Source organism: Chaetodon trifascialis, chromosome 4 (assembly GCF_039877785.1).
Source record: "Chaetodon trifascialis isolate fChaTrf1 chromosome 4, fChaTrf1.hap1, whole genome shotgun sequence".
In the NCBI taxonomy this organism is placed as follows: Eukaryota; Metazoa; Chordata; class Actinopteri; order Chaetodontiformes; family Chaetodontidae; genus Chaetodon; species Chaetodon trifascialis.
The window spans coordinates 9,866,470-9,883,209 of NC_092059.1; the positions used below are offsets into that span (position 1 = coordinate 9,866,470).

Consider the following 16,740-nt stretch of genomic DNA (forward strand, 5'->3'; position numbering starts at 1 on the left):
TACATATTTATTGGGTCAGAAATATCCTCACTTCTGTGCAACTTTTGTTCCTCTTCAGCTTATAGTTGCCCTCCTGCAGAACTCACCATCAGATCCTATTGCACTTTGCACAGTCTGAAAGGTCATCAGACAAAAATCAGCCTTCAGCCCCTCCTCACTCCCTACCCGTTGCATACAGATGTGTGGTCAGGACTCCTTGGCATCACATTTTAAGGCACTGAATGCCCCTGTAGCATGATGTTTTAATGTGAAGGGTAGTCTGATAGACTTCTGTAGATAGACTGTTTACTCCCAACATGTCAAATGCAGAAGTCCTCGTTTGGAGGCGGGTGGAGTGGCTGGATGGGTCGAGTACAAGACTTTCACCCAGGAGACTGGGGTTCATGTTTCCTGTGAAGCCAAAAGTGAGGGTTGATTTCTCATGCAAGTGAAATAATGTAAACATCATGGCTATTTTCAGCCAAATCAAGATCTTTTCCTAAACCTAACCAAATAATTTTTGTTGCCTAAACCTAACCAAAGTGCAACTGTTTCACACAAACCACGTGTTAATTATTGTTCTCAGCAAAATTTTTTATGTGGTTGGTGGGTCGCCTGGCACCCTATCTGGCCCACAGTCCCTAAGCTGAGCATCATCAAATGTTAAAAATGTACAATGTAAAAACCACAATTAGGAGTTTTGTTCACAGAAGTGAGATGCTTGGTCTGATTTCATTGTACATACTCGTGTATAAAAATCATGTGTAAATATAATCCCCCTAAAATCAAATGTAGACTCAGTCCAGATTAAAAGGGCATGTTAAGAAGACATTATTTTGTTGTCTTGCTCTGCAGCAGATGGCCCCCAGAAAAACCCATGTGTCTGATCCTCTAGGCCATGATTTGTCCTGTTATTAAAGCCAAATGTCAGAACAAGCCCTCAAAGGCATTCTCCCTGACTACAGAGCAAGTCAGCCTCTGCAATAGTGATACAAATGATTACATCAAAGTGTCCTGAGCAGCCTCTTCAATCCTGACCCACAGGCTTCTGTCTCAGCCTCTTCAGCATACAGAGGGGAGCTGGCTGTTAGCAAGGGATTATACTGTGCCGTCCAACCTTATCTCCAGGGTGAGGGGAGCAGGAAGACTTTTGCAGAATTCAAGATGTGCTGTCCTGCAGAGGGGGCTGCTAAAAAAGCCACCGACTGCTGCCTGTTCCTGTGTTCATTCAGATTTTACCATGAAAGCCTGTACCCATGTGGAATTTTAATGTTGTAATGCTCTCAGGTGCTCTGAGAAAAGCCCATGCGGTGGTGGGGTGTCATGCTAAGTGCACTCGCTGCTCCTGAGATCTGCATTGTGTGCTCTGCACACCAATTACTGGCGCTTCAGGTAGAAAGGTTGGATTTTAAAGGCTTCAAAGGACAAGCTGGCTGCAAATGAGGCTGCCCTCTGTCTTAAACACATGCTGGAGGAATCATTGACCTTGGAAACCTGATGAGAAAAACAATGATACTGAGGTGCTTTGGGCAAAATTGAGACCTAGATATTAAATATTTAGGTCTCAATTTTGCTTTTAGGCTCTTGATGTATGATAGGAATTTCCTTCTTGATGTATTTATACATTATCAATTTCAGTTGTTATTGACGTGGTGAATGTGATTTAAACTGACCAAAACCTTATTAAAACAATTGTTTGAAATTCTGGGAGATGCTGAGAGTTCAAGTCTGTACTGCAAATATCAAACATGAGAGCCAGCACCTGGTTAGCTTAGCTTAGCTTAACTTAGCTTAGCATAAAGACTGGAAACAGGGGCAAACATCTGGACTGCCTCTGTTTGAAAGTAATAGAGTCTGCCTACCAGCACTCCTTCATGCTAAGCTGAGCTAACAGGCTGCTGGCTTCAGCCACACATTACTGAACAGATGTGATAGAGACATCAATCTTGGTGGTGGTTTCATAACTCAGTATGTTTTTGTGCATCATGCCTGATGTTTCCAGTCAATGTAGTCAATGAAATACTTGTATTTTACCAGATCCTACCCCTGCCTTTAAGATTCTTTTTTGTGGCATTTCTGCTTTATTCGATAGTGATAGCAGAGAGGATCTGGAACAGCAGGGGGGAGAGAGAGAGAGAGGGAATGACATATAGCAAAATCTCCGAGCAGGATTTAAACCCAGGCCACTGCGGTAAGGACTAAGCCTTGATATGTGGTGTGTGTTCTACCAGGTGAGCTACAGGGGTACCTGCCAGATCCCTTTTAGTGAAGACAAAACAAACTTAGAGCTTGGCAAAACCAATCAGATATGGTGACAAAAACAGGACTAATCATCTAATGCTAATTCCCCATCACTACATTCTTGCACTTGCTCAGCCTTGTACTGAACAGAACAATATGATATATTAGATGATTTACTGATGCAGTATTAATGCAGCTCTCATTGGTTGGAAATACTTCAGCTTGTAGACAGAAAGGTTTTAATGCAGGTTGACAACAGTTTTAGGGCTGATTATTCAACATCAGAAACAGTGTGAAGCATATTAAATCCTTTATATTTCCTAAAGAATAAATCTCAACATAATCCCCAAATTCTTAATTTCCATTAGCAATGCTCCAGTCTCATGTGTGTTTAATATTCCTAGACATCCCTGTGTGTTTGGCCGTGCCACCTTTGTAAACAGAACAGCAGGATACACTCACACTTTCATCTTCTCAGCAGCAATTTTGATTGCGGCAAGTGTCAGACACACTGTAACCACATACCTGCTGTTGATAAGCCCAGTGTCTGAAACCGCCTGAGTTACAGATCTGCCCTGTTCATGAAAGGCATTGTGGAGCTTTATCAGTAAGCCTGCGAAAACACCTTAATCGAAGAGATAAGAAGTCATGAATGAGCCCTCTCTGATTTATAACATATCACAGAGTAACCCCAAACTTTTACAAAGTCAAGTCTTTTTTATGGCCAGAATCCAATAAAAGAAGTCGTTAAAATGAACCTTTTTTAATGTAAAAGCAGGATATGTGTCATGAGTCTGCACTGACACCTGGTGGTCTTGGGTGTCTCAGCATTTTCTGTCCATGCCTCCACAACCTAAACCCATGAAGAAATCAGAGAAAAACAATTTGAGACCGTGTGAATGGTTTAGAAACAGACTGGATGGTTCAAGGCTGTCTTCTGGCCTTGGTGGCTTAGTGCTGCTACATTGCTTTATCTTTATTCATAAGCCAAGTCAGTTTTATTTATATAGCCCATTATCAGAAATCACAGTTTGCCTGAAGGGGCTTTTCAACCTGTACAGCACACGACACCCTCTGTCCTAAGACCTTCGATTTGGATAAGGACACACTCTTCCAAATAAACCTCTTTAAAAAGGGAAAAAAGATGACAGTCTTATCAATCATATGACCATTTTTAAAATCACTAGCCACTTAATTGCAGTGTCAATAGTAAGTCTTTTATTGCTTGCTATAACTATTTGATTAGATTTAATTAAAGGTGCAATACTATGCTGTATGTAAGAATCAGCCACCTGTCAAATTCATACTCCAAACAAACAGGGGGCAGCATACAGTATCACCACAGTAACCGCTAACTGCTGCTAAGTGTGGCTGCCGTTAGCTAGTTTGTTCAGTTAGCCGTGTAGTTAGCAGTCCTATTAGCTGACTCTGCCTGGACAGGTAGCTAGGAGGGTTCAGGCGGGGACAGGAAAGGTGAAGGTGAAGCAGGATAGGAGCAAGAGGGTTTCAGAGTCCAAGTGTCAGTAGTACTGTCAAAGACCTTTAAAAGGACTCTTGTGTGTAAAATAGATGGAGTTTAAAGACCCCATCTGCAGGATTTGAATATGTTTGACTTTAGCCAGTCTTACAGGTAGCTTAAAAAAGATGCTATGGCAGATAGCATCAAAGGTTTTGCGTAACAAAGTTTGCCGACAACTGGGTCAAACAATCTTAAAACCTTAACAGATGTGACTAAAACCACAAGCACATGGGAGAAGGTTGGTTTAAGTGCAAGTCCTGGTAAAACCTGGTAAAATGGCCTTTTAAACTGTTTCAGGTGTTGTGTCTGAATAAAAAATCCAAAAACATTCAGGAAAAATAAAGTGCTTTACTACTGCTTTGCTGATGGTATTAATCACACATCTCATTTGGTTGGTTGTACAACACTACAATAGGACACTTGTTTGCCCAATTTCCATTAAGTAAACATTGACTTCTTAAACCAAATTAATTTCAGTTTTTGGCCTCTGCATTGATGAGATCATTTTCAGTGCCTGCTCTCCTTTCGTCGTTTGCATATTCATTTACATTTTCATTATCAGGACGACTAGAATGAGCTGGAAACTAAACTTGACCAGGATTGCTGTCATTTGACTTAATATTGCATTATTTTGACATACCATGAGCCATTTTAGCTGAGTTTAAATTGTGCTTTATTGGTAAGAATACAAATTTGGAGTTACCACCAAAATAAAACCTATACTTGAATCTTCATGCATTTTTTGTGTACACCTTAAAAACTTCTGCTGCTGCATCGGTCAACGTTGCATGGATGGTGCACAAGGTAATGTTTCTTATTACCTTTTACCATTTATTGTTACTTCTGTTTTGATTTTTTTTTTATATTCAGCAACATTTAGTAGTTGTGGCAAGTGAGTCAGAGCACTCAAACAATACTGTAAAATATACACAAACATGCATGGATATCTTTGTCTGATATATAACATGCATTAATTACATCATAGATTGCAGTGTAACGTATCTAATTAGGTCAAATTCACATATGCAATATCACTGCATACTAATCTGGGTGATATCAATATTTCCTATGTGCAATAATGTGAATTCACGTCTGTTTCACTTATTATATTAGTTACTTATTTGTCATACCACGTTTTTTTACTGATACTTCTTGTTATTACACTAACCCCTTTGTTGCTGTAACACTGCAAATATCCCCACTTAATAAAGGATTATCACTTCACCTTAAATCCAGCAGATAGAGAATCAATATCATAGATTTTCTTCCTTTACTGTGGTATCAGAGAGCTGCTTTGTTTGCAACATGCTGTTCAGGTTTGCACTATCTGCAGAACTGTCAGAAAGGTTTTTACTCATCAGCAAGTTGAGGTAAATGACCAAATGTACCTCCACTGCCTTTAGTCTGGGGTAACAGTGTGTAAGGGGTTTCCATAACGCTCCTCATTCCTTACGGCTGCATGTTTGCTTTTCTCTGAGGATCATTAGTTTCTCCATGATCACTGAACCTGACTGTCCTGCTGGCTTAATGTCCAGAAAACACCAATCTACACAGTGGTCTGTTTCTCCTTTGTTATTTAGTTGTTACGTCAATGTTGCAGACTCAGTTCAAGTCCCATTAAAGATTAACAGGACACTTAGGAGTACAGTAGCATTTTCTGGCCAAAAATGTGAATAAAATGTCTTTTATTTGAACTACAAGCTCCTCATGCTCTGAGTTGTCTGCGAAGACGAGATTATTTAAATTCAAACACAAAACAACCTAACAACCATTCAAGCTGGGGTAAAAAAAAACAAAAAAAACAAGAAAAACAAAGAAATATGGGAAACAGCAGCTGTGTGTCTTATCTTTCTGGTCTAGATCAGAACATTTTATTTACCTTTCTTATACCTTTTTTGTGTTCGGTGCTAATTAGCTAGCTAACATGCTAACATAAAACAGTAAATGTTGTCAACATTACAACTGCTAAACATCATTATCTAAACATCTGCATGTTAGCATTGACATTGTGAGCAGGCTAGCATGCTGTTAGCGTTTAGCTCAAACTATAGCCACACATTACTGCTAGCGTGGCTGTAGTCTCTTTATGCCTGGTATCAACCACAGGATAATAAATACAAGGATAACTGATGGCATAACTTTGACATGATGTTGCCAGTTTAGCAACAGTTAAAGTTTGGTAGACCAGCATCAACAAGCCAAGACTCGTTCAGTACCTTTGAAGACATAAAACAGTACATTAACAGCAGTTATGAGATGTAACTGATCCCTTCATTTAACCTCTATAAATGGTTGCACCACAAATCCCGACCCGCCTCAAGTCACAGTGTAATTGATTTCCCCACAAAGCTCGGCTTTTCTGCCACCCAGCTGAGTTTCATGCCTTCATAAAGGTCAGATCTTAGGTTGAGTCTCACACACTCTGTGGGACTAAAAATTACTTACTGACACAACCTCTGCTCTTTAGTTTCCCTGATGTCTGTTTTGATGATATGTGAGTTTGCCATCTGGGAGGCCAGGACCTGACAGCTGTTCTCTTATTCCCACTTGTTCAGTTGCTGCCAAGTTTCTTGACCTTTCAGGAACAGATTTGTGGTGTGTCTTGGAAATGTGAGATATTAGCGAAGAATGTGAATTTGTGGTGACGGCAGCACGAATGAACTGACCCAACTTGTGTTCAAACTGCTGAAGATTTGTTTTTCTCTAAAACAGATTGCTTTTCATTACTTGTCCCTACTTGGCACCAACTCTGCTCCATTAACCGTTTACAAAATGAGGGCTATCATTTGGTCAGGGTGACAGACAGATATAAGGAATGATGAGAGGGACACGATGAGCCAGAGCAGAAGAAGAGCACTTTTGTTACCTGTGAATCTTGGCACAGGAGAGTCTTTTGTGATTAGATGGAGACGTGAAGGAGGAAGCGGCAGTGCTGCTGGCAAAAAGGCTTGCATTATGGGTTATTTTCCCATCTTGCTCTATCTACTCCCAGCTCCATCTGAACCCACTGAGGCAGTCAGTCTATTACAACAGCCCCATTTGATGCAGCCAACAAAAGAATATGATTGCGCTCCCATGCCTGTGCTTGTCTTGTATTGTAAGATTCCGCTCCGCTGCTGGTCATTACAGCCTACAGCAGATATTGTATGACACCACACTTGAAGGTGTAATGTCACCTGGGAGAATATTTAATCAGGAGCCACCTTGTCAGATAATAAGTGACCATTTGACTGCATGAAAAAGCTTCAGGGGTGGGAAAACTTAGTTTTCTTAGTAGAAAATTTTTCAACATCTTTTGAGGGATATGCTAAACTATCGAACCCATGCATCACACTAACCAGTGCAATGGCTGGACCTGTTACTCTTTGGCGAGGCATCTGATGTCAGATGGTAGTGATGATGATGATGATGATGATGATGATGATAAGTACTCGCAGGTTTTCCAGGTGTGAGTGAGTCTTTGTTAGAGTCAGATGTGAGAGGAGCCACAAGTAGTTTTTTGCAAATATGTTCAGTTCCTTTTGTTTACTTTTCATGTCCTGGAGCCTCTCACCAAATGTTTGGAGTTTTCACTCAGCAGAGTGTTCAGATGTCATAGCAGGCTTTTGTTCTTGCAGAGTAGGAAAATACACAGTGTTTCCTCTTTCCAATTTCACTTGCCACAGCTTTGATTTCACTTCAAATGATTTTGCATTTGAAAGCAGAGAGCTGAGGAGCTGCTGGAGCTTGAGGTTCAGCTCTGAGAGCTTCAAGGTAATTTCCACCATGAAGACCACATCACACAGACACCGCAGCAGGTTTTCCTTCATCTCCATGACCTATTCCAGACAAAGTGACACTTTGGGACACTGTCTGGTATTAGCAGCTCCACAGCAGCAACAAGACTCTCCTTCACAATTTCTTCCTCTGAATGAGGTTTCAGCTTCTTAGCTATTAGCTCACTCACTGCAAAACTTGCCTGCATAACGACTGAGGTCCTTCAACATCTGCTGGACTATGCTCAGGATTTTCTATGAGTCTGTGGTGGATAGTGCTATTCTCTACGCTGTTGCGTGCTGGGGCAGCAGGCTGAGGATGGCAGACGCCAACAGACTCAACAGGCGTTGTGGGGATGCAGTGTGACTCTCTAACGGTGGTGTCAGAGAGGAGAATGCTGACTAAGCTACGGACTATAATGAACAACGTCTCACACCCACTTCATGATGTGCTGGCCAGGCACAGGAGTACGTTCAGTGAAAGACTCATACCACCAAAACTAAGGACTGAACACTACAGGAAATCATTCCTGCCTGTGGCCATCAACCTACACAACTCCTCCCTCTGAATGGCCCTTGGACTTTCACTGTCACTGTCTGTTCTGATGTATATTTTCCAATTTCAGTTTCTGCACATCCAATTTAATTTTGCACACTCAATATTCAGTATATATAGTAATTCTAATATATATTTTCCATTTCAATTTTGCACATCCTACTTCAATTTTTTGCTCAATTGCTCAGCATATATATTTGTTTTATTGCTGTACATTTTATTGTGTTGTATATTTTTTATTTACATATATCCTTAGTATTAATATTCTGGGTTTTTTTAAATATATATATTGCCTTTATATATATATTTCTTTCTCGTTCTTTCTTTCTAATTTTATTCTAATCTATAATTCTATCTTGTATGGAGCACTGTTACAAAAAACAATTTCCCCTCGGGGATCAATAAAGGAACTCTGAACTGAACTGAACTGGTGATAGCTGCTTGTCAGGCATTCAAACTCCGCCACACTTTATCCGAGCACATCCGTCCTTGGAGCTCATCCCCTTTAGCATGTTTGTAGCCATAGTGACCATTAAGATCGGACTTTTTCATCACTGCAAGGTCGTCCACACAAACCAATGTAGGCACACAGGCTTGCTTGTTTACTTCAACAAAAAATGCAATCATTTATCCATTTCTCTTAAAAAGCAATACATTCTGCATCTACAGCATTGACACCATATCAACCACAATGTGTGTGGTGCCTTCAGGCACTGCTTGGAACAAAATCTTTGTTATTATTTTATGTTACTCTCTTTATCACTGAAAAAAGTACTTGCGGGCTGTATAGCCCAGAGGCCAGTTATTCCCCACCCCTGGCTTAGAAGAAGGTTTCATGACTCCAGTAACAGGACAAGATATTCATTTTGTTTTAAGTGAGAACAGACATAAAAAAAATCGATTCACTGTAAATGAAAAGAAATGCATATTTTTTCGTTTGCTGTCTAAAACTTATGAGCAGATACATTTTTTACATGTAAGCTGTGAAGCTGCTGGATCATCTCATGCCAGGGGAGTGAATTAAATTTGTCCATACCGGGGGGTGCAGCAAATGTTGGAAAATTACTCCACTTTCTTATCAAGCTTAGCCACTCGCTTTCGAAACCTTATGAGAATACCCTTAGTAACATCATACTCATACACAGCAGTGAGTTTGAACCAGAAAATACGAAAAGACTTACTGTGAGAGCAACAGAATAATAGATTTTCTGTTTGCAAAATAACTCAATAATCAGACCAGTTTCCTAATTATAATTATTGCTAAAATATATTCAGGATGATGAAAGCTTTGGTTTATGTGCACATGTGGGGTGATATTTGCTTCGAGTTGATGTTTGACCCAGAGGTTGGCTGACTCACTTGTCTGGCACCGCAGCTGATGTTCAAGGACTATTTTGTTAAATTATTCCAGACACTGGGTTGACGTCAGAAGACTATTAATCAAAACGCTGACCCCATCGTCTATGGGCATGGTAGGCGAAGTGGGTCTGCACTGTCTTCGGAACTTAAATGACTTGTTCATTCTGTCTGCTATTTGCCTCTTCCAACAACTTTTGTTCCCCACTGTTAACATTTGCTCCTTGTGAGCACGGAGGCACGGCATAAGAAGGCGACTTGGCTTCCTCATCAAAGTAATCTCACAATCATCATCTAAAAGCTCAAACTTCCTCCCTGCTCGGACAAAATATCTCTCAGACATATCCTGTCTAGATAGCAAGTGCTCTCCATAGCTGAGGAAGTGCTAACCAAGCGCCTAAGTGTGTGTAAACAGCTACAGCAAGCAGATGGTCATGTTCTGCCAGGAGAGAGAAGCTCCAGAATTAAATTGCGTTTGCAGCACATGTGAAAACCCGCCAAAAAACAATTTAGGGAGAGCTGTGGAGTGGGCAGCCAATAAAAAACACAAAATACATTCCCACTGGAGATGATCTGCCCCATGCAGAGCCAGGAGAAGCTGCGGCATTGCAGGAAGATTGAAAGAAGAAATTGAGAAAGCGTTCGATGGCATAATATGATATAATATGTAACATACAGTACAACATTGTTTAGAGCTGATGAATGTGATGCCTTTCTGGAGGCATCACAGGCCCAATGGCACGGATGGAAGAAGGGACATCAAGGCTGCCAAAGACATGTAAGTTTGAACAATTTGGAGCTTATTGGCTATCTGCATAATTATCGCTGTTCTGTGGAAACCATGTGTCTCCAAAATGTCAGCTTTTCCTCAGCTAAGACAAACAGCCGCGTGTTTATGCTTTTTCACCTGATCCAGTGGATCGGTTTATTTAGCTTAAAGGGGAACTTTAACACACATCGAAGTCAGTTTGCAGGTCTTGTAGATTACTACTGTATGTGATAAAATTGAATAAAGCCTCCTGTGGCTCCAGAGAGGCCTGATTGAAACCTGATAAACTGTCTCAAGTGATGTCACTTAAGTCACGCAAACAACAACAGTTTTCTGAAGTGTTCCTGAGCTCATGCAGTAATATCCGTCATACAATCACATGTTCACAAAGTGCTAACCCTCTATGTTTACACTTAGGGAAAATGCATATGTTTTCATGCGGTTTGGCCTCTCGTTTACACGCAAACTGAGTTTTTTTCACGGGAAACGATCATATTTAAAAACTCCGGCCAAAGTGGAGATTTCTGAAAACGCCAGTCATGTGTTGCCGTGTGAACAGGGTTAAACTGCGTTTTAGGTTCCGAAACGTCATGTGAGCGACCTATGTTTACACTCGTGCCCATAGGTTTGGCATAGTTACAGTATGATGGCGCTCGACGGCGTATTTATCCGGGTTCATGTAAACAACAACATTTTTGAAAACGATGTTGTGTGCACGAGGTTATTTTTGGAAACAGAGGGGCTAAAATACCCGTTTTCCAAAATACCCTGCTACGTGTAAACATAGGCTGAGCCTTTCCAGGATGCCCCTTTCATACCCAGGCGTGATACTATCACCTGTTACCAATGAACCTGTTTACCTTTGGAACAATCCAAACAGGTGTTTTTGGAGCATTTCAGTCTTTTGTTGCTCCTGTCCAAACTTGTTTGAAACCTGTTGCTGCACCAAATTCAGAATAAGCAGATATTTACAAAATTCAATGAAGTTGATGAGGTCACACTTTGAATATATTGCACTGTTTTCACTTGAGCATATGTCAAAAAATACATAAAAAATATATTGTATGTCTATGATCAGTGTGGTATATGGTGCTGAGCCTGGGAGGAGGGGCCAACCCAGTCTCCTAAAAGAAGTGACCTAGCAGATGTCAGCAGGCTGCTCCTCATCTCTGCTGGAGGCTCGCAGCTTGAGGCTGCATTAACCACTACTACTATAACACACACACAAATCTCTGACAAAACTGTCAGAGGTCAAGTTGCATTGTGGGTGATGTAGGCACCAGGTTTTCACAAGGAAAAATAATTTGTGGAATGAAAAAGAGAAGTTTTCTGCTGGAACAAACAGTCACTCGAGAACAAAGCTTATGTCAGACTGCTGCTGTTGAATGGCTAATTATTGACCTAAATGTCTAATTTGCTGTATTTCTCTGCTCAGGTGAACTATCCACTCATGACTTTATTCAAAGGAAAATTCAGTTCTGCCCTTCCTGCATCTGCTTCAGGATTTCATGTACTCCTCTCTCATCTGTCTTAAATTGCCATTTCACACAAAAGTCAATAATTTGCTCTCCCCTGGGTCTGACCCAGTACGCTTAATTTTTTGTTTGAGAGTCTTTTGTTTGGCCCCTGACCCTTTCTCCTTTTAGGAGCACTTTGTCTTCCTTTTATGTGCTTTCTATTGTACTTAATTTGAAGCTGTTTCTAGTCTGTCAGCAACATTTGAGTCTGACTCAGGTCTCTCTGGGAAAAGAAGAGACTGCTCATTTCACGGGGGCAGCGAGGTGAAAAAGCCTTAATAGTTTAAAATGACATCAGTGATTATGTTCTAGTTCATTTGATGTTTGTTTGGGCATCAGTGACCAAATGATCCTTTTTAATCGAAGACTGTAAATCCTGTCTGATAATTAAGCAGAAACTGTGCTCTCTGGAACACCGTATCACCTCCTGATCTCCAAAGAGCAACTTCCATATCACTTCTTCATTATTCAGAAATCAGGAAAAAAAAAAAAAAAAAAAACCAGCATTTGATGCATTAAAGTGAAGCATGCCCGCCCCTGTCCTTTTAATTAAGAGCAGTGTTTGCATTTAATCACTTACTGTATACTGTAGAATGTCACCAGAAAACACAAAGGGTGTGATTCATAAGTTAGACTGCATCGACTGAAAGGATGTTGCTTTGAACCACGTCCCAACACTCTGTCCTGTCCAGGCTGAGTTCTGGTGTTGCACAGGAACAAGACATTTTGTTCTCTCACTGGCTCAGACATGTTCTTCTTATCACATTATAACATGGCATTGTTAAAGCCACAGAACTGGAAAACCTTTGTTTGCTCTGGTAATATGTTGATGCCAAAGCAGTGGCATTGGACAATGAATGTTGAAACTGCTTCAAATGGCAGTGGATAATATTCTCTCCTGCTGTTACACACATGGAGGAGGTGATAGATGCAACACACGAACAGCAAATTAATAAATAATAATTAAAAACACAATGGCATCTTAGCAAAATAATCCCTTTTCTACACTTGAAATTCGATTTTGGTGCATATGATGGAGAAAATACATGTCAATCTTGTTTTTAATCTATATGATAAAGTATAAACAAAATGACTTCAGGTGGTTTCATGCTGTCACACAGCCTGAACTTATAGAACAACTTAAAGAAGTCAGCCTGCAGCAGGATGATCCAACAACACGCAATAACCCAGTCTATTTGCAGAAAATAACACGTAATATAAAGATACAGAAGATAATAGCGACCTTTAGATGCTCTCATATGACCCACAAACATACCAACACATAAACGTAAGGCAGCCATGCGTAATTACAAGAATTAGTGGCGTGCGTATTTTGGCTACAGTTTATCAGCGCAAAGTTTTTGTCGTATCAATGACAAAGACTTGCGTATGTTTTTGCAGAATGTGACAAGTGTGCACAGCCTCTGAGGCGCGTTTGAGTCTGAAACTCGTCCGCCTTCACTGACTTGGCACCAGCGGAGCGGAGCGCAGACGGAGCAAGTTGCACGCGTTTAAGGCTCGACAGAAACATTGAGTAGAGCAGTTTGGAGACTTTCAACGGCGTTTACTGGCGGGCGAGGAAGACGTTGATTTGTTTCATTGACTGAGTGAAGGGGATGTTGACAATGGCGAGTTGCGTGAGAGAAACCCAAACCTGAGGTAAGGAGCTATGCCGGATTTTGACCAGACTCGAACGTGTTATTGTAGAAGAATGTAATTTTTTTTTTTATATATATTAAGATAGTATTATATTTTATTTTATTTGATGAAAGTCACTGCATTTCAGCTGAATGCCCTGACAATGATTCCTGGAAATGTGAATGGAAAATAGGCATCGCAGTTGCTGATACCGTACCGTACAAACACTGCAGAGGAAGTTTACCACAGTCACACCCAGAACTGCGTGTAGTCACTTTATTATAAAGTTAACTCCATTTTTTCAGTCTGTGAAGTTTTATTCCAAGTATGTTGTTCAAATGAATCATACGTTTATCCTCCTCTCCAGATTTCATGTCCAACATGTCAGCCAATGGGAGCTCAGAGACAGGTTGCAGGTCAGACGTCAGACCAAGCAACAACACCTGCAGCCAGAGGGAAGTGTCTGTCACCGCCTCTGCAGTCTCCATGACCGTGGGCATCTTCTCCAACAGCCTCGCCCTCGTTATTCTCGTCAAATCCTACAACCGCATCCGGATCAAGTCCAAGGCGTCCTTCCTGCTGTTTGCCAGCAGCCTGGTGGTCACAGACCTGCTGGGTCACCTCATCAACGGCTCCCTGGTGCTTTTCGTCTACAGCTCCCACCACAAATGGGAGACGTTTGACCCTCACCACATCGTGTGCAGCGTCTTTGGTGCGTGCATGGTGTTCTTTGGCTTGAGCCCTTTGTTCCTTGGGAGCGCCATGGCGGTGGAGCGCTGCATTGGAGTGACCAGGCCTATTTTCCACTCCACAGCATTAGCTTCCTACCACATGAAAATGCTGCTGGGACTCACCTGGCTGCTCGCCGCCCTGGTGGCTGTGCTGCCTGTGCTGCTGTGGAGGCCCTATGAGGTTCAGAGCTCCAGGAGCTGGTGCTTCTACCATATAGAGGAACCCAAAGACTGGCTGGACATGCTCCTTCCTCTGCTTTTCTCTATGCTCGGGCTGCTGGCCCTGCTGCTCTCCATTGTGTGCAATACACTGACAAGCTGCACTCTGCTGCAGGCCAGGCTGCGCCACAAGCAACACTGCACAGGCACGTCCCACCATATAGAAATGATCTGCCAGCTGCTGGCTATCATGTTCGTGTCCTGCATGTGCTGGAGTCCTTTACTGGTAAGAATGTCTCCCCAGTAGACCTTTAATTCAGCTATATAAGAGCTGTCCACACTCACTTTGAGCTGTAGACTGACTTTTAATCTTCGGAAATTACTTCAGGATGATTATTATTATGTGAATTACTTTCTGGAGCTATTTATTATGCCCAAGATATGAGATTACATTGTGTGCATTTCACTTTGATGAATATCACTTTTAATTGTTGTAGTAACCGTTTCTTCCCGTGGGTACCATCAGTTGACCTTTTTATCTCATGTTAATAGTTCATGGTGAGGTGAGGAGATTTGAGACAGATCTGTTGAAAGGGTTCATAAAAGCTGAAAGGATTCATAAAAGGAAGACATGTTTAACATATTTTCTATTGCATTTTGCACAGATTGTATTATTCTCAGTATTGCAGTGGGCACAATTAATTCATTGATCTTAATTTGTTATTAACCATCCATCTATCTTACATTTGCATTCCCATATACCTTCATTTTTCTGATCATCAAACACATCTGCTGCCTGTCCGTGTGTGTCTGTCATGGATTTTGAACACTGGTAAGTACAAAGTGACTGCCTAGAGACCGTAAAATGGGTTTTGAAATGAGACAGAAACCTGGCAGGTTTGATTATCCATGATGTGTGAGGATTGTTTTTAAGTTTTTCGCACTACTGCTTTTCATCTTCAATCCGTCCATCCCTGTCATTCTTTGGTGCTGAAGCTCTCATCCATTCATTCATGACATCAAGGCTCAAGTACATCAGTAGTTGTATGACTTTTCCACTTAACTCCTAAAAAGCTGCAATATGTCCAGGCATCTTATCCGCTTGCTCCTGGTTGAACAAGCATTTCAAGCTTTTTCTCCTTTTCCCTTCATCCTTCTTTTTGCTGCTCCAAAACTGTGATCTACCACCCCGATTTTCAGGTTTTTTGAGGATTTGCCCCAAGCTCTGATCACATACCAACCACCTCTTCAAGCACAGTTTGAATTGAACCAGTTATTTTCTGTTCCATTGTTTCATGCTCCGCCAGATCCGTGTCATCGTGCTGACCACCAGAGCCAAGGACGAGCCCACGTCTTTCAGTCTCCTGATGGTGGTACGTATAGCCACATGGAACCAGATCCTGGACCCCTGGGTCTACATCCTGCTGAGGAAGGCTGTTCTGAAAAAAATCTTCACGTTGTTCCACGGCTGCCCAAAGTCTCATGGCCAACACCGCTGGCAGCGCAGTACGCTCCGCAGCTCGATGGAGACCACCAACTTGGGTGTAAGCCCGGTGACTGGGCTTACACCCTTGGGTGACTGCCGCTGCTTCGGTAGATTACCTCTGCCAGACACTGCGATCAAATCTATTACCTGAACCCTGGTCACAGTGATCGATCATCTATGAGAAGATCAGGAAGAACTTGGAATACAGACAGAGTTCATCTGACATAAACTACCATTATAATGTTGGTTTTAATGTTCAATTTGAAGTTGTAAAATGATCACCATGAACTGACAGTATTGTGATCTATCGTATAATGTGGGATTAACTTTTTGTTCCCAACATTCAAATCTTCTTTTATGCATAATTTGTATGCGCTGAAATGTTCACAGTCAGTCATTCCTTTATGGTCCTTCTTCTGCTGGGAAAGTTTCTGTCTTTGTTTTTAATGCTACTGAAACCTCTCTATCCACCTATCTTGCCTGTTTGAAGCATGTACATCGTGCTGCTTCATGCTACATTGTTTCCAGAAGCTTTCATACGACCATGACAGAATGAAGTCAGACAAAACAAGTGTCAGTCTGTCACTGGCCTGCTTGTAGGCAATTAATGTAAATATAATGTTCTGCACAAGTGCTTTGGTGGCATGTCACCCCTCTCTTGTCAAATCTTGAGCTGAGCAGTGTAATAAAGGCAAAAATGGCAAAACAAACAACTCTTCAAAATGATAGGATAATGTCAGTTAGGAGGAAGCTGTTTTCCACCAAAAACATCTTTTGAGAAGGAGGTCTGTGTTTGTCTCTATGGACTGTGACACAGGGATAATTACTCACTTTTTCAGTGTTAAATCATAATTATCCAATTCCAGTGAATTATAATAATTATGATTAATCAATCATGATACATTTTAAAATGCAATTATGGGTTGATTAATTTGGATTTTAACTGTGTGCATCATGAAACAAAGTAGGAAAAAAGACTGGCAGTTAGGTGTTGGCATAACTCCTGCTAATCACAGCTCCTGCTGCCACTCGGG

The 16,740-nt window shown here is 41.3% G+C and overlaps 1 protein-coding gene across 1 annotated transcript; it reads left to right on the plus strand.

Annotated features, from left to right (window-relative positions):
- The first annotated feature begins 13,703 nt into the window (after positions 1-13,703).
- ptgfr (prostaglandin F receptor (FP)) lies at positions 13,704-16,408 on the plus strand. The gene is made up of 2 exons (XM_070960208.1): positions 13,704-14,506; positions 15,528-16,408. The coding sequence occupies exons 1-2, from the start codon at positions 13,712-13,714 to the stop codon at positions 15,855-15,857; spliced, it is 1,125 nt and encodes a 374-aa protein (XP_070816309.1). The 5' UTR covers positions 13,704-13,711; the 3' UTR covers positions 15,858-16,408.
- Positions 16,409-16,740: the final 332 nt, after the last annotated feature.